At 47.0% G+C, this 21,392-nt stretch overlaps 1 protein-coding gene across 2 annotated transcripts in view; it reads left to right on the top strand.

Annotated features, from left to right (window-relative positions):
- The window catches only part of EPS15 (epidermal growth factor receptor pathway substrate 15), an 883,486-nt gene that overhangs the window by 199,488 nt on the left and 662,606 nt on the right, over positions 1-21,392 (top strand). For both annotated transcript variants that reach the window (XM_078670831.1, XM_078670841.1), the window contains exon 3: positions 11,556-11,645. In XM_078670831.1, coding sequence (XP_078526957.1) covers positions 11,556-11,645 — 90 coding nt within the window. The remainder of the gene's footprint in view (positions 1-11,555; positions 11,646-21,392) is intronic.

Raw genomic sequence — 21,392 nt, forward strand, 5'->3', positions numbered from 1 at the left:
AGTGAGCAGCTTGTAGTCGGAGTTCCTCTCTGCCACACGGACACCAGGCCACCCCATGCATCCGCAGCCGATTTTGGCTGCTCCTGCATCACCCACGGAAGCCTGAGAGTGCCCTAGCAATGTCAGAAGGCGTATTTCAGCCCGGCTTGCATGCCGACCCTGGGGGCAACCAACGCCTGTACTTTGGACACCGGGCCCAAGATAGTAGCCTTGTAGTCGCAGAGGGACTGCAGGGCTCGCAGGTGCTTCTTTCAGCATGGCCCCTCACTGGTTTACTGGGCCCCCAATGCGACGGCGGGGGCCAGGACTGATCTCAGACTTGATTGAGTGTGGGCCTGGCGGGGAGCAAGCACCTATATATCGAAGGTCACACCCAAAAGCGCGAACCGTAGTTGCAGCCAGAGTGCGGCGCTCACGCGGGGCATACTTTGTGGCCCTTCTGGGAAGTCCTGGCCTGATGAAGCAGCAGGGTCAAATCAGCTGAGCCTGCACAGCACGGGGCCAGGGGGGTGGGGAGGCGCTGCATAGGGAATCGGACAGGGACGATGGACCCTCCCTTCTCTCATTTGCAGCAAGGACATCCTGGCTACAGAGACGAGAGGCATTCCTGTGGGCTCTTGTTTGTCGGGCGGCATGGGAGTGACTTTCTGCACCCCAGTGGGGGCTCTGAGACTGGCATAGCGGCCCCTCCACTGGGACCTGGGGAGACCTGGCTCATTGAATGCCCCTGGAACAGATCTGTGGTGCCCCGTTGGTGACTGGATCTCCCTGAGCTGTGACTTCTTCCAGGATATGGGGGACCTCGGGAGCAGCAGGTGTGCATGAACTGTGGCCCTGAGGCTGGCAGGGTTGCCCCACAGAGCGCCCTGGGACTTTTAACTGCTGCACCTTCGTTGGAAGTCCCTGGTGGTGCACTGGAATGTCTTACTTGCTATTGAGAGCAAACATACCGCTGGAGTGACCTGGATGTGTCTTGGAGAGTGATTGGTACAGTGCTTCCCCAGCCCTTGGTGGGGTGCATTCAGTTGACGGATTTTTTAATTTACAGTTTAATTTTGTCCACCTCTTGCTTGTCTTGATGGATAATGGGCTGCACGCAGCGTCACAAAGATGGAACCCCACTGCACATCTCAAGAGGTGATCAACCAAGGCTCTGGCGGTGTTAGATGCCACGGGGAGCATCTGGAGGGTTAGATAGACTCCATCGCGGTGGAATTGGGCCTGCTCCAGGAGGACTCAAAAGAAGGTGGCTGGAAGAGTGTCCGCTCTGGAGTCGGTAGTATCAGATCCTGGAACCCGAGGCCCAGTCCGCAGCGTGCTGTCTGACCGATTTGGTGGTGCAAACTCAACTGTTGACTGCTCTTCTGGATGACCAGGAGGGGAGGGCCCACTGCAATAACGTCAGAGTTGTCAGATTGCCCGAGGGAGTGGAGGACGACAACGCTATGCTTGACTACCTTGAGGGCTGGCTGCAGGAGGTCTCGGTGCCCGGTAGCACAGAGTCCTTTCCTTACCCTCTAAGCCCGGGTCTCTGCCCAGACCTGTGTTGGCTCATCACCGCCACTTCTGTGATCAGAATTTCCTCCTCCAGTAAGCTCAAGTGTTGCCCTATCCTGAATTTACCTTCCTGGAACAAAAGCAGTGTGCCTCTTTTTTATCTATCAAATACTGCCTTAGAGAACTGTGATTGTCCTATGGTTTGCTTTTCTTAGCTCACCTGAGAGTGGATGGAGGGGACAAAACACACATTTTGTTGACCCTTCCACAGCACAGGACTCTGTGGAGAGCTATGATGCAGGGGCTACGTGTACCGATCCTCCTGACCCTAATCGATCGCGCCACAAACGTGGTCAGTCCAAATGCTGGACACCCATCGGCTGACTCAGCAACAGGTGGTGGAGGAATTTATTTATTTATTTATTTGTTTACATTTGTAATGCGCACAGCTACCCAACAAAGGGTTTCCCGGCGCGGCAGATCCCAATAGCAATGCGGTTACAGAAAGCTAGATGTTAAAGAGCCATGTTTTTAGGGCTTTTCTGAATTTGATGTAATTCGACTCAGACCGCAATGTATGTGGCATTGAGTTCCAGAGATAAGGTCCTAGGAATGAGAAGGACTTGCCACCCATGCGTGACAGCCTGGTCCTTGGAATTTCAAAATGATTTGCCGTGGAAGACCGAAGAGATCTGGAAGGACGATAGGGGCGCACCAGGTTTTGCAGATATTTAGGAGCGGTGTTGGTGGAAATCCTGTGCATAAAACATAGAGATTTGAATTTAACTCGGTTTTCAATTTTTAGCCAGTGTAACTTCCTGATGTATTTAGTAGTTGGAGTAGAGATGGGAATTTTACAGAGTAGTCTGGCTGCTGCATTTTGCACTGATTGCAACCTGTGGACAGTAGCTTTGTTCGCCCCCAGGTACAAAACGTTGCCATAATCTAGCCTAGATGTTATTAGGGCATTGACAACTGTTTTCTTGGTGTTTTCAGGCAGCATCCAACAGATCTTTTTTAGCCATTTTAATATGGCAAAGCAGGTGGCTGAAGTCTTTACCGCTGGCTGATGTAAACTGAGTGAGTCGTCAATAATGACGCCCAGGTTGCGAGCATGAGTAACCGGGGTAAGGGGGGTGCCCATTTCAGTTGGCCAATGTTGGGGTCCCCAAAGTTCTTTATTTTTGCCCAACACGATTAACTCGTTTTTTTCGCCGTTAAGTTTTAGAAAGTTTTTTTGCATCCAGCCGGCGATTTTACAGAGTCCGAGTTTTAGGGTGGAGGAATTGTCAGAATCTGCAGCTGATAAAGAAAAAACGCACGAGGGTGGTCAAGGTGACTGCTTCTATTTGCTCAGTCGGGGACTTCTCCTCACCTAGATGTCCAATCCCAGAGGGGCTCCACGTCAAGCTCGTGTGAGACTGCTATTCCTTAATTGGGTGATGTCTTGCAGCAGTCACCCCTGACTCAGTGGAGACATTTTTGACTCTTTGGTGTACAGCGGTCTTTTGTCTTTTATTTACAGTGACTAGGAGCGAGGTTCTCACCACCCCTGGTCAGTAGCAGCTGCTACTACTGACAGTCACACATTTGCATATTACATTTGTGGAGAAATGGGCATTGACTCTGGCTACCCATGTGTTGCATCTCTTGTGAAGCTTTCAAAAATATTTTTTGTGTATTGAAGACCTTGGAAGCCTAGGCCTCATACAATAAGTAAAGGGGCCTATCAACATCGCCAGGATACCTCCTGGACCCTATTTGCACCACCTTGAACAACATCCTAGTTAACGAGCCCACACAAATGTCCTGGACAAACCACGCCTTCCTCAAGTTCAGCATCTCCATCCCTGTCCAACACGCAGGCACCACCACCAGAGCAGCCACCCGAAATTGGAACAACATCACTGAAGAGGACTGGAACACCGCGTTCAACACCCGCCGACCCGAACACAGCATCATCTTTCCCAAAGCCATCTGCCCTGACACTCTATTACCATGTGATCCGGACCACCAAACGCGCTGCTCTAGTAGACCGCATCGATACCAGCACCAACAGAATCAAAGAAATCTTCATCATTGTGAAGGATTTCACCCAACTTCGGCTGCCTCCAACTCAATCACCCCTGCACAAGATCTCTGCAGCAATATCTCTGGACTCTACAACCGCAAACGGACTGACATTTACAGCAACTTCTCTACAACTGGACAGACAGACCTCGCAAAATGCCTCCTGATGATATCCAATGAACCAGTGCTAACTGCATGGCCCATCATCCTCCCCAGAACAAACTGCCGCCACCATGAAGTCCATTCATTCGGGCCCCATTGGACCCCTGTCCCCACCACGCCTACTCCAGAGGTCTGCCAACCCATCCGCTGCATGCTCACATCCATTCTGAATCCCTCCACCTCATTTGCGGCCTTAACAGATACTTGGAAACACACAACTGTCCTCCCATTGCTGAAGAAACCCTCTGTGAACCCTTAAACGCTTGCTAAATAAGGACCATCTCCCTACTACCATTCCTGGCCACGGTCTGAGAGAACATTATCAACAGGTGCCTCACCAGATACCTCTAATGACCACCAACTTCTCAACATCACTCAGTCTGGTTTCAGACCCAACCACAGCACAATCACTGCCCTCATCTCCTCCACAGATGACATCTGCATGACTCTGGACAGAGGAGATACAGCGGCCCTCTTCCTCCTGGACCTCTCTTCAGAGTTTGACATGGTCTCCCAGCCCAGCCCCATCAAACACCTATTCAACATCAGCATCCTAGAACATGCACTCTGATGAATTTGCTAGTTTCCTACTGGAAGGACAGTTAGTCAGCTGTCACTGTACACCTTGGACACTTGCAGCCTCATCTGCAGAGTTCTGCAAGGATCCTCTCTCAGCCCGGCCCTCTCAAAAGCATACATGATCCCTCGAGCTTGCATCATCTGCTCTCATAACATCAATGTCCTTTCCTACGGACAAGACACTCAGTACGCGGAGCAAGTTTAATGCCATATAACTGAAATCGCCCACTGGATAAAACCCTTATGTAGGAGAGTGCCCCTTTTTGAATGGTTGCCCCTACGTTTTTGCCAGATACCTGATGCTGCTAACCAGGCATCAGCACAAGTGTGCTTTCCTAGAACTGTATCTTTGTACCCACAATTGGTACACTTCTGGGCCACCTGTAAGTCCCTTGTAAATGGTACCTCTGTACCAAGTGCCTGATGACCAGAGATGGCCTCTGAGGTATTCCGCATTTCTTATGCAACCCTCACAGACCCATCACCATAAGACCCCCACCCTGCAATGTAGACTGGGTGTTTTGGTGCAGTCCAAACCAAAGATTCTACATGACACACATCCCTATGTGCCATGCAAACCAACACTGCCTGTGGCATAGGTAAGTCACTCCTCTAGCGGGCCATACAGCCCTAAAGGCAGGGTGCACCATACCCAGGTGAGGGCATAGCTGTAAGAGCGATATGCTCCTATAGTGTCTCTGCCATTCACCTACATTGCAAGTCTAGTCAATCAATTAATCAATCATAACACTTGTATAGCGCGCTACTCACCCGGAAGGGTCTCAAGGCGCTTGGGGGAAAGGGGCCTCTACTGCTCGAACAGCCAGGTCTTGAGTTGTCTCCTGAAGGCGAGGTGGTCCTGGGTCAGCCAAAGGTGGATGGGGAGGGAGTTCCATGTCTTGGCCGCCAGGTAGGAGAAGGATCTGCCTCCGGCGGTGGCTCTTCGGATGCGTGGTACGGCGGCGAGGTCGTGGCTAGCGGATCGTAGCTGGCGGGTGGGCGTGTGGAAGGCCAGGCGGTCGTTGAGGTATTTGGGGCCCAGGTTGTGGAGAGACTTGTGTGCGTGGGTGATGAGCCTGAACGTGATCCTCTTGTTGACGGGGAGCCAGTGCAGGTTCCTCAGGTGGTTGGAGATGTGGCTGCGTCGGGGGATGTCTAGGATGAGTTGGGCGGAGGCGTTCTGGATTCGTTGTAGTCTTTTCTGTATCTTGGCTGTGGTTCCGGCGTAGAGGGTGTTTCCGTAGTCTAGCCGGCTGGTGAAGAGGGCCTGGGTGACCGTCTTCCTGGTTTCGATCGGGATCCATCGGAAGATCTTGCGGAGCATGCGGAGGGTGTGAAAGCATGAAGAGGAGACGGCGTTGACTTGTCTGGTCATGGAGAGGGAGGAGTCCAGGATGAAGCCCAGGTTGCGTGCGTGGTCTGTCGGCTTGGGGGCGGTGCCCAGGGCAGGGGGCCACCAGGAGTCATCCCAAGCGGAGGGTGATGGCCCAAGGATAAGGACTTCCGTCTTGTCTGAGTTCAGTTTCAAGCGGCTGTTCTTCATCCACTCTGCGACGTCTTTCATCCCTTCGTGGAGACTTGTTCTGGCGGTGTCGGGGTCTCTGGTGAGGGAGAGGATCAGCTGGGTGTCGTCGGCATAGGAGATGATGTTGAGGTTGTGTCGGCGTGCGATGGCTGCGAGGGGTCTCATGTAGACGTTGAAGAGGGTGGGGCTGAGTGATGATCCTTGCGGGACGCCGCAGATGACTTCGGTGGCCTCGGAGCGAAACAGGGGGAGGCGGACTCTGTGTTCTTCCAGCTAGGAACGAGATGATCCACTTCAGTGCCTTCTCTTGGATGCCGGTGTTGCTGAGGCGCTGGACTAGGGTGCGGTGGCAGACCGTGTCGAACGCGGCGGAGAGGTCCAGGAGGATGAGTGCCGCTGTTTCTCCGTTGTCGAGAAGGGCTCGGATGTCGTCGGTGGCTGCGATGAGGGCGGTCTCGGTGCTATGGTTGGCTCTGAAACCGGATTGTGAGGGGTCGAGGGATCCGTTCGTCTCGAGGAAGGCGGCAAGCTGTCTGTTGGTGATCTTCTCGATGACTTTGGCAGGAAAGGGGAGGAGCGAGATGGGGCGGAAGTTCTTGAGGTCGGTGGGGTCCGCTGTTGGTTTCTTTAGCAGGGCGCTGAGCTCTGCATGTTTCCAGCTCTCCGGGAAGGTGGCGGTGTCGAAGGAGGTGTTGATGACGTCTCGGAGTTGGGGTGCGATGGTGGAGTCGGCCTTGTTGAAGATGTGGTGGGGGCAGGGGTCAGTCGGAGATCCGGAGTGGATGGTGTTCATCGTGCGGGCTGTGTCTTCGGTGGTCACTGCGGTCCAGGTGCGGAGGGTGGCAGTGGGGTGCGTTGGTTCGACGGTTGGGTGCGGGGATGGTGTGCCGAAGCTGTTGTGGATGTCGGCAATCTTGCGGTGGAAGAAAGAGGCGAGGGAGTCACAGAGATCTTGTGAAGGGGTGATGTCGTTGTTGCTGGTTCGGGGGTTGGAGAACTCCTTGACGATGCTGAAGAGTTCCTTGCTGTCGTGGGCGTTGTTGTCCAGTCGATCTTTCAGTGATTTCTTCTTGGTGGTGCAGATGAGCTGGTGGTGCTTGCGGGTCGCGTGTTTGAGGGCGGTCATGTTGTCAGTGGTCCGGTCGAGGAGCCAGGCTTTCTCGAGGGTGCGGCAGGTCTTCTTGGAGTCATGGAGTTCGTCGGTGAACCATTGGGCCTTCTTGCTTCTGGGTTTGCTGGTGAAGCCATTTTGAATGCATGAGCTGGTTGTTAGTCAACACAAACTCCACAGCTCTATGATGGCTTCACTGAACTCCGGGAAGTTTGGTATCAAACTTCCCAGCATATTAAACCCACACCAGATACATTTCTGGACTCCTGGGTAAAGAGCCCTCTGCTCTCTGTGTCTGGAAACAAAGCACATCCTAGGCAGAGGCGTCATGCCTCCTCCCCCAGGATGGGCAGGGTCTCGGAGGAGGGAGCTTCAAAGGCCTACCGCATTTGTTGGCTACCCCCAGCCTTTGTTGGTATCTGCAGCTGGCTCCCACCGGTTCTGACCCCCATTTTGGATGCTAGACCCAGCGGGAAAACCTAGCTTGGAAAGGAGGTGTGCCCACTTGTGCTAACCCCACCCCTCAGGTGGGGGAGGAGAGGTGAAGCCCACATATCAGCCTCCGCCATCTTGTAGGTGGCGGGACCCCTCCGATCAGGATGAGCCCTATGCCCCCCCTCCCACTGGCATAGGGGTTGTAGAGACCCCAGGGAAGGGACCCATAGGTCCCCACCTGCACACCCCTGTAATGCCCCTAAATTAAGTGTTTAGGGTCATCCCTGAACCTTGCCTCTTAAGATTTGACATGACCAGAAGGACCGAAGAGCCATGCTGCAGAAGAGTACGACAACGACCACTGCTTTGGCCCCAGCCCTACCAGTTTGTCTCCTGCTCTGAACCCCTACGAGCTGAACCTGGCATGTCCTGGAGCCAGCAGCTTCCAACAACCCCGGGGACCTACTCTGCCTTCCTAAATAACTCTAATCTCTTGTGAAAACCAGATTTGTCCAACAGCAACCCAAGCAGGATCTGTGAGTCCTCACCACTCTGCACCCAGCTCCCACAGCCCGAGTTGAGTGGCCCAACACCCCAGCGAGGTCCCCCCATTGATCCTGACCTGTGCACCAGCGTTCGACGACCTCTACAGACCTTCTCCTTGTCGCCTGCTGCCTTATCCATGAAGGACCCCCCCAACCCTGGCTGGAACAGGTGAGAAGAACCGGGCTCAAAAGAAAGGACACCCCTGCACCTGCCGCTCCCGAGTTGCCCGACCAATGGTGTCCAGCAACTCTTCATCCTCCAGTTATTGATCCCCTTCATCCAGTCTTCTGGCTCCAGCCCGTAGCCCTTTTCCACGACTGACGTCCCCTATTTTGAAAAGTATTGGGCTTGTGACTACTCCTGAGCACCCGTTACCCGGCCGCTCCTGCGCTGCTCTTGGTGTGGAGTTGATGTCAACCTGGGACCCCCTTTGCCCTTATCTTAACCCTAGGAGCTTTGCTCCCGAGAAAGAGTGGTCTTCCTGTGAACAGTGCCCAACTGAGGTGCCCCCTAACCCCGTTGGCTAACTTTTGCACCCTGCACCCGGCGGCCCCAGTGTCACTGGGGGTGCCCCTTGATTGCCAGCCTGAACCTTTGTTCTCACCTCCAAAACTCCAACCCCAAAACTGCTTACTTGCCTGCAAACCTACAACTTCATTTTTCTCAATAGGACTGAATGGTGGATTTTCTCTGAAAATTCTAGTGTTGAACTGTCTTGTACTGCAACAAAAGCAACTTAGTGTCTTCACCAGAGTTAATCTGTTTAAGAATGTCCTGTGTTGCTTAAACTGTGTTAAGAGTGTGTTTCATGCCAAACTAGAAAAGTAATCTAAAAGTACCCTAAATGTAATTTCAAGTGTTTTGAACAGCTTAACAATCGTTTTCTCAACTGCAAAATTAATCCAAATGTTCCAACTAAACCAGTATTCACCGTCTTCTGAAAAGTAACACTGTATGAAGAGTTTAACTTACCTGCTACTAAGTCAGTCTTGGTTATAAAAATAAAATAATAATATAAACTTTTATACAAACAATTGGTCTGGATTCAGTCTTTGAGTGCGTGACATAATTTCTTACCTGACTGTGTACAACAAATGCTTAGCACTTCCTCTGATAAGCCTGACTGCTCAACCACACTACCACAAAAGAGGTTTAGTTATCTAGCTTAGACTCTGCTATACCTCTGGGGATCCATTGGACTCTGTGCTCACTATACTTTACTTTGGTGTAGTATATACAGAACCAGCTTTCTAATCCTTGTCTGGTGTTGAACACCGACCAGACTGAAATTGTGATCTTTGGAAAGAGTACTTCACAGCGGGACACCACCTGGTGGCCAAAAGAGTTTTGGCCGACTCCCTACTACCACCCACGCCAAGAACCTTGGGATCATCATCAACATCAAAACTCGATATGACCGCCTAAGTCAACACTATCACCGCCTTATGGTTTCATACCCGGAAGATGCAAAGGAAGATTTTGAAATTACTCCCAATCATCACCTGGAAAAACTATACGCATAACCTGGTCGCAAGCAAGCTGGACTACAGGGACACCCTCCATGACTGGATCAATAAAAAACTCACCAGAAAGTTGCAGACCATTCAGAAGTCATTGGCCAGAATCACTCTAAACCTATCGCCTCTAGATGTCAAAGCTCCTACGGGCAAAAAAAACACAAAATCGCCACTTTTAAGGATGATAGGACCATTATACTCCTAGAACACCCGTAGTTATCCCTTTTTTTAATCATACCTAAGGTGCCATCCATTACAGGATGTTCATGGGGCGATGCCCCCCTTCCAGTAATACCAATTTGGCATTTTGAGCCTGTAGGTGCTTTGTTTGGGTTGCAAATTTAATCTGTCATACATAGGGAGTCCACCGGGCCTTTTGTACGGTAGAACTAAATAACACTGTCCCAGCATACCACAACAATCGCATTTGCTTTCACAAACCTTCCAGACACCTCCGGTAGTCTACTAGAACACATCGCACACATATATCAAAAACCAGATCCGGCGGTGGAGCCTACTCCTACATAGCTCCCAAAGCATCGAAAGACCTGCCACTACACATAGGCACCTCCTCCTTACTTCTTGAATTCTGCAAGAAGCTGAAGAACTGGCTTTTCAAGTAGCCCCATTAGGCCATATGTTTGGCTAGACTCACGCCTGCTCAGTTCCAGGATACCCTTACGGGTGATAATCCGCTCTACAAATTTTAATTAGATAACTTAGTCTACTTTTTCCATTTCAAATAAGAAACTGGTTTTTCCCATACATTTATCCACTAATAATGTACTGTAATAACAAAATCAAATTTAAAATGTATAACGCTAGAATTTCCACAGAAGTGTTTATGAAATATTTGAACAGCAAAACACATTAGGTGATGGACGGAATGTTGCACATTGGCAAAACATTCACCCCCGGTCACAGATCTGGGTTTAATCCATCATTATTTTGCTCACCACGCCACCCCAGTTCAGACATGGCCATATGCAAATCAGTCTTGACCCTGTGCCTCATGGGAATAGTCCAGCCCGAACTGCCAAGCCATGTCTTCCCTGGACCGCAATCAAGCATCCTAGGACTGGTTTCTGGCTATCAGCTGTCATCAGCCAGGATAGCTTAACTCCAGTGGCGTAGTGAGCACGGACCCACGTCTGGGCATACCCTTCCCACGTAGGGCGAACAGCAAAACACACAAGGTGATGGACGGAATGTTGCACATTGGCAAAACATTCACCCCAGTCACAGATCTGGGTTTAATCCATCGATGGATTTAGGCCCAGATCTCTGTACTGGGGTGAAAGTATGACATTTGTTCTGCATTCTGTCCATCAAGTGTTCTTTTTGCATATGAAATATTTGAAGCACATTTCATCCAATGTACTGCAGCTTTTTCTGCATTTCTCGTGACAAGTAACAGTAAAACACTTGACGCAAGCTGAGTTTTAATATAAGTTACAGCGTGCATCACTCTGTATGTGTGGGCTCCATCCAAGCCATTCTTAAGGCTCTGGCTGCCTCAAGCAGTCCGAATTGTGTTTGAGGCAAGAATGGCTTGGGTGGCAGGTATTTGTTGTTTTGAATGTATATTGAATTAACAAACAACTGTTTTTCTGCTCATCTTCAAATTACACAAACCACACCACCATGTGGCAGCTGTCATTAGTGCGGGTTCTGGCAATTACGGGTCGGTGCTGAGCACCAGAAACCACTGGCTCAAACTAAGCACTGGTGGCTTCTTACATTAATGGCTTGTATGCAAGTTTCAATATACAAATTTAAAGTCAGACACGTAAGCTTGGTGAATGCCTGTTTATCTGCATATCCTTCCACAGTACTTGAATTTTGACACAACCTCTTTGATCTATTTCTCAAGACCATGCTTCTCTTATTGCCCAGCTAGTCCTTTTTTAGGAGCATAGTTAACTTTCTGTTTACGAAACTTAGCATAATTTAATGGCATCAGCTTACTATATATACTGTGTTAAGCCCCAGAAGGGAAATTCATGTTATTAATAGAGAACCGTCATAAAGTGTGCAGGAGTCCAATGCAGACTTGATTGATCCTTGAACACACATACTTTGGAAGACTTTCACATCTTTGAATCTTTTGCAGGTTGAATCAAGTAACACTGGGAAGGTGTTGGCTTCTGATGCTGTTTTTTTCTTGAAGCGATCTGGACTGACTGACCTTATTTTAGGAAAGGTAAGCAACAATCATCTGTTTGTATTTGCACTGTTTGTATTGTGGTGGTGAATAAGGGAGTACAGTAAGCGAGTAGCGTCCTCCTGCATTATTGTTCCCTAAATTGTGCAGCCTTTTGTTGCAACGTTACTATTAGGGTCACTACTGTTTTGAGGTGTAACTTTATGTACATTATGGTTCAGAGTCCATGTTCTATCTTGGTGGACAGGTTAAGACTCGATTGTAGATGTTAAACATGATGTATGGAGTCTTCCCAATGCAAAGTTGTTTCTGTTGGAGCAGCAGTGAGAGGAGTCCACATAAGGAAAAGTGGACTCCGGTTGAGGGTCTCCTCAGCAGACCGCTTATAACTATCTGTTGTCAAAAGACTTACTGTGTAGAATACCAATACTTACTCTTGGCTTTGATTCAGGCCATTGCTTATCATTTATTGGCTTTCGTGTCACTCATTTGCTTGCTTCTTATTTGATGGCCTTCCTTCGTTTTGTGTTTGTCCCTCCCCTGGAGTGTAGCCTCTTGCCATCCTTTTAATTGGATTACGTGGATGCTTTCACTGCTTCAGGTCACTGAACTGTTTTGTTTTTAATTTCAGCACCTTCTGGGAAGCCTGGGCTTTCTTCTTTTCCATATCTGCTCTTTTCTTGCTGCACTACTATGACAGTGCATTTGAAGCAGTTTCTGCTACTCACACTGCTCCATTATCAAAATGTTGTTTTCACAAGGCATTTGATTATTTCTTGATTAATTGCCACTAATGCAATCATCGATGCTTCTATGTTTTTTTCTATCGTTGTCATTTCACTCTGGCTTGTAGTATATTGCCTTCTCCATGTGCAAAATGCCTATATTTGCTGCTAGAAATGTCTCAACTCCATTCATGTGCAATGTTCTCTTTAGTGGATAAATATATGGGGAAATCCAGCTTCTAATTTAAAATGGAAAGAGTAGACTAAAATATTATGTTATGCAGATTTGTAGAGCGACGATCTCTGGTTTTCCTAGTCCAAGGTGCCCTTTCTTTTAATTTGGGAATATTGGGATTAGCTGAAAGCTCGGGCTTGCAGTATGCAGAGGTATTTTGGTAGTAGTTCATTTCATTGCCTCAGTTCACCTCACTTCTGCTGTGATTATTCCGTGACTTTCTCTGTTCCTAGTAGCACATACATTATTTCTTAATAATCTGACAAGCTCAATGTTATAAAATAATTGCATATCTTTGTAAATGTGTGTTTAAAAAATGCTAGCACACGTTGAACTGCCATTCATCATGGGTCCTGCAAGTAACATGCTTGATGTATCATGCTGGAATTTCTGTTGCTGAACAGTATACACAAAGCCAAAACGAGAACCATTTGCTTTGCCAGTGTTTGTTTGCTTCAGCTGGTGCACCAGTGAGAGGAGTCCACCATAAAAGAGGTGCTATTTGTAGTATGCAGTTGCTTTTTACCTGCTTAATGGGGAAACCGGTTTTATGGATCTACTGGTTTTCTAAAATCGAAGTTGATTTTTTTTTTAAACACAGCTCCTTTCAGAAATGTGAAAACATACTTGTCTTGGCACTATTGAGGCTGGTATCCGACAGTACGTGATGTCACAATATGTTTCAAAACACAACCGGGCATTGACCAACCAGGGGCCTTCTGGGGTCTCTAATCTTTCGTGGTAGATGGGTAATGCTGCTTCTTTACACATAAAGGGATTTGGTGGTGTTTAAACTTTAAGAGCCTGTTAAACTGCCCACTTGTGAGCAGTGATTGGCTATTTATCTTCAGTTTCTGTTGGTTCTGTAAAGGTGACTAGTCTTGTTTTCTTAAACCATTTCATATTTACTGTTGTGTTCATCCGCATGAATTGAGCATTTGGTCTGATGCACTTGACAAGTTTTATTTTATTCAGCGTTCCTCTCATCTTAAATAGAAGCAGAAGAGGGCTGGACAACTGCTATTAGTGGGGTGGTGAGTCTCTACTGTGAAACCCCTCTCTAGACTGGAGAAACTTCTCCTAGATCTGCACCAGCTGTGTGTACAGTACTAAATATTCTTTTGTCACATCTATCAAGTCATTGTGTAAAATCAGTGGCATAGTGTAGCCAGCATCTATGACATTGCCTTTGTTGATCATATTAGGACTCACAACAGAGAGCTAAAGCTGTCTACAGCCATAAGCTAACAAGCATTGGCAAAGCCAATAGGTCTCGCCTATGCAAGAGCTATTGATTTTACCAATATGTTTTAGCCATGTTGTACACCAATGTGTCTGCTGTACAGCGTGGCTAAAAGTTAGTGGGGTAAAGGGGAGTGGAGTGTCATAAAGTGGAGTAGAGTGGAGTGTTACAGAGTATCGTAAAGAGTTGTGGCGTAGAGTGAAGTGGAGTGTAGTGGAGTGATGTAGAGTGTTGTTGAGTGTCGTGGAGGGAGTAGAATGTCATGGGTGGAAGGACACAGAGTGGAGAAGAGGGTTGTGGCATAGAATGGTGTTGAGTGGCATAGAAAGTGTTGCGTAGAGTGGAGTAGAAAGTGTTGTAGAGTAGAATGATGTAGAGCAAAGTAGATGATCATAGAGTGGAGTGGCATAGAGTGGAGTGATGTAGGAGAGAGGAATGGCGTAGAATGGAGTAGTGTTGTGGAGTGGCAAGGAGTTGTGTGGATGGAGTTGTTTAGAGCGACAGAGTGGTGTGGAGTACAGTTTAATGGAATAGAGTCATAAAGTAGAGTAGCTTTGTGTATAGTGGCGTAGTGTTGTAGGGTGGACTAGAGTGAAGTGGCATAAAGTAAAGTGCTGCAGAGTATATTGTATAAAGTGCAATGGCAAAGAGTGCAGTCGTGCAGGGTAGAGTGCAGACCTATAGAGTAGAGTGGCATAGAGCGCAATGGCATAGAGTAGCGTGCAGTGGTGCAAAATAGATTAGGGTGGAATGTGGTGGGTGGCATAGTGTGGTGGCATAGAGTACAAAGGGCATGCAGTAGAGTAGGGTAGAGGCCACTGGCGTAGAGTAGTGCAGAGTAGAATGCAGTGATGTAGAGTGTTATAGAGAATAGTGGCATACAGTGCATTGGTGCAGAGTAGATTATGGTAGAGTGTATTGGTTGTGAGTAAAGTGATGTAGAGCATTGGCGTACAGTGGCGTTAGAATAGAGTGGAGTAGCAGTGGTAAGATTGTAATGGCGCAAAGTGGCATAGTGCAGTGGCGTACAATAGATTGTTTCAGAGTATAGTGAAATGGCATACAGTGCAGTGGCATAGAGGAGAGTGTTATGGAGTGCAGTGATGCAGAGTAGATTTGAGTGGTTTAGAGTGGATGGGCATAGAGCTTCAGTGACAAAAATGCAGTGTTTTAGAGTAGAGTGCATTGTCCTAGAGTAGAGGCGTGGAGTGGGGTAAAGTGTAGTCTGCATGGTGTGGAGGTGCTGTGCCATTACATAAAACATATCTTCAGTTGAAATGACAATTACATTTGCACAGTCCGTTTTACTAATAAAAGTATACCGCACAAAGGATTGTGTGGAAATGTCATCACCTAGTGTATTGATTTGTTTTGATTGTGTTAAAATATGTGTATCCACCACACGTCAGAATTACCCAGAAATGTGCTTCATTTGTGCTTTCCATATTCTGAAATATCTGCAGTTTATTTTCAGAAATGTACATTTTGTTTTGTGGTAGGAAAAAAAGAACAAGTAGCCAGCATGATTGCCACATCAATCCTCTCACTTTAAAGTCAGAAAAAGAAAAGTAAACATTAGCATCCCTGGAAGACAGAGCCTGACATTTGACCTCTGTCTATGAATGCACAGCAAATGTGACACGATAAGAGCAAGATTTAAAGGCCTGTTTACAGAAATTCAATACTTATGGAAGAATACAGTAAATAGGGTTTGGGCAACGGAAGGGGCGGCTTCAACCTGGACAGCCTAAAACAAGGCAAGCAAATGTGAGTTACAAACCACAAAGCCAATGGTAAGCAATGGGCGGAATGCATTGCCAAGGAAGTTTTCCGAATGTCCCCAAGATGTTAGGAAACGACAGCTGTGCTGTCTGGTAGGCTTCGACCTAAAGATGATTGAAACTTTAACACATTGTAACTGTATTCCAAGACGTTTGGGCAATGCTAGTCCATAACACTTATGTATAATGCCATAGGTCCTATCTATATCACTCTCCCCTTTTGTAACGCTTCTTTTGTATTTTAAGCTTGCTCTGATTTTCAATGACCAATGTGCCAGGGAATGCAATCCCACCCTCTGTCCAAACAGTGTGACCAATGTGCCAGAGAATGCAATCCCACCCTCTGTCCAAACAGTGTGATAAATGGTAAGCTTTGCCAAAGCAAGGTGGCCTAAAGGAGACCAGCCAAGTGTGGCTCAGACAGGCTCCTACTGCAGTTGGAACAGTTTAGGTCAAACTGCCAGGCCTAGCTCCTTGCTATATAGGAAACACCAGGAATCCCAGACTGGTTTCATGTTATATATGGCTGGTCTCTGTCCAGAATGGCATGGTGGGCACAAAATGTAACTGGAGTGTGGCATGTGGCACAAGTAATCACTGGCGGCTGAGATTAATTTAAGCATTCTGCTGATGTGGGTTCTGTGGTCACTGTGCCATTGGACTGAAATCAAACCTTACTACTGAGGCACAGATAGACTCGGAATTGCAGTACCCTTCGCTTTTATCTGTTGCACTTAATGGCATGGCTTGGTTGAGAGCATGCACACTGTTTGTAGCTCAACTGGATGAATTCTGTCTACACCTTGGTAGTATACCATGTTCAGCTAGGTCACTACTCCTTGCCCAGCACATGCATCATGTTCCACCATTTTCATTATTATTCAGATGTATAGGTGACCCAACCAACCCTGAACTTCAACTGCTCTTCCACCTTAGGCAGACACCACTTCCACAGTTGTGCCCATTACATTGTCAGAACCTTATCGTCCAGCAGCTATAACATTGTTGAAAGCACAGACTACTGTAAGAAAGACATGGACCCACAAAGAAAATAACTGGCCCAAGTGCATGTCACTCAACATAAAGCATTGCATCCTTCCTCTTGTGGTCTTCTGAACCACAGTGTCTCTCTGTGCCCAGGCCCTTAGACCTGCACTATTGATCCCAGTTTGTAGATTTACTGCTTTATAGCTCAGTGCCCAGTTGGGTCAGCCACTTCGTCTTGTAATCACTGCATGTTTTCAAATTCTGCTCCATCAATGACGCTTTTCCTAATGCATGTGTTCATTGACCGCGTGTGTTGATCTTTGCCGAAAGCAGTAACTGCATTTAACGTACTTCTCCAACCCACCATGCGAGTCACATTCACCTTTATTCTTCTGACCATACAAACTTGCAGAGACACTGTTGGTGTTCTTTATACAAACCAGTGGCAGGGCATCACTTTGCATCTAATGATTGCGGAAAGGAGGGATTCCTCTTTAAGAGCTGTATGGACCTGCTGCAAGTGCTTGATGACTTTAAAAATGTGATGCTTTGTAGATTGACACCCATGAGGGGACAAGATAAATTGATGGGACGGGACCAGGGAGAGCACAGGGAAGATGTCCTCTCACCTCTTGTCCAAGGCTATGCACCTCCTCAATTGGTTCATTGTTTTTAGCAACACATGATCTGTTGGTACAGGATCCTCCATGAGCGCATGGGCTATTACAGCAACACGTCACTACATCCCCATTTGTTCCCACAGATCTCCATTTAATGTCCAGACCGTTCTGGTTGCTTTCTTTAAACTGAGATCTTCTCACCAGCATGGGATTCCCATGTCAGATTGAGGGGAAATCAACATCCACAGGTTTCTTCTCTGGTATCAGTTTCAATGCCTTAGTTTCAAGTCGCTGATGTGGAAGCACAAACATGAGTAAATGCGGTCACTCCGCTTGTGACTGTCCAGTACCTGCACTTGACTGTAGTCAAAATATGTACTTGTTGCGTAGTGTTACTTTGTGTCAAGGCTCTAACAGTTAACATCTCCTTTTCTTCTTTTTTTTTTAGTATATAAAGCTTTATTCGATTTTCATCAAATCATAAAAGCACAACACATACATTTGAAAACATCGCAATTAATAAATGCTTACATATAAAATTAGCAGTTAAAAAACAGCAATTGTAATAACCGAGTCATAAAAATTCATTCAAGTACAATACAATATGTAATGGAATTTATGCTGTCCAACACAATAGACATAGAGGGACCCAAGCCAGAATGTTTTACCGCATGGTTTTCCGCAACAACATGACAGATCTTAAAAAACAAGATACCGCAAAAATCACGTGCTCGTCTTCAAGTTTTAACAATCTTAAGAAGGCAGGCCTACAATTTCTTACACCCCAACGGTTTAAGAGAGGTTTTAGATAGAGTTTTCTGGGGGTGGAGTAGAAAGAGCAAAAAAACATTAAATGCAGATTAGATTGAAATGCGGTATTGTCACACAAACATGTCATTTTCAATGAAGACCAGTTATTCATCTCCGGGACAGAAACCATACGAAAGAAAATCCCAAGGCGGAGACGGGACAAAAGCATTCTGTGGTACGGGCTGGGGTCCACTTTTAGATACATTTGCATGCCTTCGTTAGGGGTGATTTCTTGAAAGTTTAAGATGGTTTGTTTGTTCTTTTCAACGTTCCATCTCAAAGTTTCCAGGTGGGAGGTCAGTGTTTTTTTGAGAACTGATCTAGATACGCCCTCCAGGGTTCTAGGTTTTACATAATAATCTGGGAGGCCTATCTCACTGAGTACAGATCTTACGTACGACAACCATCGGAAATTTGCAACCCCATCTAGGGCCAAACAATCCTCCATAAGGTCCCTATTAAAACTGGCTTCCCTTGTTGTCCATACCTTATGCCATAAAAGAATTTGGGCCGTCTTAATTATGTCGCTCAAATGTTTAACTCCAGTCTCTATGTGCGTCATAAATGAAGATGAGGTTTTTGGTACACCTAGAAGGTAGCTAATGAATTGGTTCTCACAGCTCTGCAAAGATTGATCCTTCTCGATGCCCCAAAGTCCCGCCCCGTAAGTGGCTGTGGACACACACTTCGCCTGATATATTTGTACCAGTTCTTTGATGGGTTTTCCACCCACTCTATTGGAAAAAGCGCATAAGGCGCCTATGGTGTGAGTGAAGGCCAGTTTCCTTGCTTCAATCGCCTGTTTCCAACGGCATTTCCTGTCAAACAATATACCCAGGTAGCAGAACTTATCTACAATGGCTATATTCTGTTTGTCCAGGGACACGTTACATGGCGCCCTCCTGCGCTTGTTGGTGCACGGCATGGTAAAAGTCTTCGAAATGTTCACTTTCAGCCCTCTATCCTGCATAAAACCTGCAAATTTAGTCACTGCCCTCTGCAGTCCCACTTGGGTCTGGGACATTATGGCCGCGTCATCGGCATACAAGAGGATTGGCACCGGTGAACCTTTCACAGTAGGGTAATCATTTTGAAAGCGAGAGAGGTATTGGCCCACTGAGTTTATGTAGTAAGTGAATAGCCTGGGGGCTAGGATACACCCTTGCCTAACCCCTCTTGACAGGGCGAATTTGTCGGTACATTCGCCCTGCTTGCCAAATCTCACTCTTGCCCCACAGTTATAATACAGTTCTCTAATGAAGGTAATTAAGCGTGCATCAATGCCCATCTCGGCCAATGTTGACCATAACAAAGTATGGTCCACGCAGTCAAAAGCAGAACTTAAATCAACAAAAGTTATAAAAAGTGACCCACCTCTAGCCTGCGTATATTTAGCGCATAAAAGGGCCAGATTTAAACACTGCTCAGCAGTCCCTATACCCTTCCTGAATCCATATTGAAAATGTGAGACTACATTGTGTTCCTCCTCCCACTCCTGAAGTCTCTTTAAAATAATCCTCCCTGCTAATTTCATAAGGCCATCTAATAAAGATATTGGCCTATAGCAGGTTGGATCATCACGCCTGCCCTTTTTAAAAATGGGGACCACTATTGCATCCGACCAGGTTTCTATGAACCCCTTTAGATTGCCCTTATTCAACACATTTGTGAGCAAGGGGGCCCAGAAATCTGGTTCAGCTTTGTACACGTCTACCGGGGTACAGTCTGGCCCTGGTGCTTTGCCTGATGCACTGTCCCTGATTGCATCCTGCATTTCCCCTACTGTAAAAGTTATATCAATCGGGAATGGACAAACTCGGGGATGGGTGTCCCTCCTACTATCTATGGTTTGTGAGGCAGTTGGGACCTGCCCTATCAAAATGATAGTGTAAGCTGGCTTTATGTCCATGTACAATTGCCTAAAGTGTGTGTACCATCTGTCACCTGTTATTGCCAGATCTAATTTATTACCGCTATAATTCGGTTGGTACAAACATTTGACCAATCTCCAGAACTTAGTGGTAATTTTCTGGGCGGATGCTTCTCTTAGTGTGGCCCATGCTTGCTTTTTTAAGGCCTGAGTTCTTTCTTTTAATGCGCGTTTGTATACTTGCCTAGCACTGCGAATTGTGTGAGGGTCCCTAGGTTTGAGTGCCAAAACTTTTTTAAGGGCTTTTAGAGCTTTTGTGCACTTCCCATCGAACCACCCTTCCCTAGGTAAGTAGTTATTATTTGCTGCCCGGGTCAGCAAATTTTTTATCCGCTGTTGGATATTGGCAAAAGCAGTCATGACAGAAGAAGGGTCCGCCTGTTCCTCTAGGCATAGATTAACATCGTTTACGGAATCGGATAGTAGCTTTTTCAAAAACACACCGGGTACAATCTTCTCCCATTTCACCACGTAACCATTAGTTTTGGATAGTTCGATCCTATAGGGATACGTGAGAAGGTTAGGATTTTTAGCATTTCGCTCCTTTGTTTTTACACTGATTGAAAGGGGGTAGTGGTCACTAAATACGTCCTTACCGACCACCCACGAGGTCAAGATTCCAGAGTTGGCAGTAGATATCAGGATGAAATCAATAGTTGAATTACAATTTCTACCAAAAAAGGTTGGCTCAAACTGCACGGGTGCGGGACAGGACTGGTTGGCAAAACAAAGATCAAATTTAAAAACAAATGTATTTAGCAACATCCCCCTCTTTGTGTGCACAAAATGAATTGGGTTTTCCTCACCAAAATCTGCAATGCCACACAAAGGAGAATCGGACTGTGGGCAAATAGTACAGTTAAAGTCCCCTGCCCACATTATTGTTACCCCCTTAAAGCGATCCACAGTATGTGACAACAGACGCGATATATGTGACATGGTGGACTCCAATTCGGTATCAGCCATATTATTATAAAAGTTCAACAATACAATATTCTCTAACGAACCCCACTTTAAGTGTAAAATTGGAAGTTAGTGCTAGAGACAAATTTGTAGATCTTAACCTTTGCTGTTGTTGAAACATAGACACAGAGCCCCCCCTTGTTGTGACCCTGAGCTGATAGTATGGCAAGGGAGTGAAAAGTTTGGTACCCCAGAAGATGAACTTCTTCACAGCACCAAGATTCTTGGAAACATAAGATGTCGTGCATGTGAATAACATCTAGCCAAGCTTTGTTGGAGGCCTTACTAGCTAGCCCCGCGACATTCCATGAAAGAAGTGAATTAGAGACAGGAACGTTACTAGTGGCTCCGCGTGTGCGGCCTAGGTTCACACAAGTTAAGTCTAGTAGATGTGTACTGGTAGTAAGGGTATGGGAAGGAATCAAGGGGTTGGGAGTGGAACCGTTATGCAGGGACTGTTGAGATTGTGAGTGATCAGATGGCCGGGGTTCA

The sequence above is a fragment of the Lissotriton helveticus genome, chromosome 1_2 (assembly GCF_964261635.1).
Source record: "Lissotriton helveticus chromosome 1_2, aLisHel1.1, whole genome shotgun sequence".
Lineage (NCBI taxonomy): Eukaryota > Metazoa > Chordata > Amphibia > Caudata > Salamandridae > Lissotriton > Lissotriton helveticus.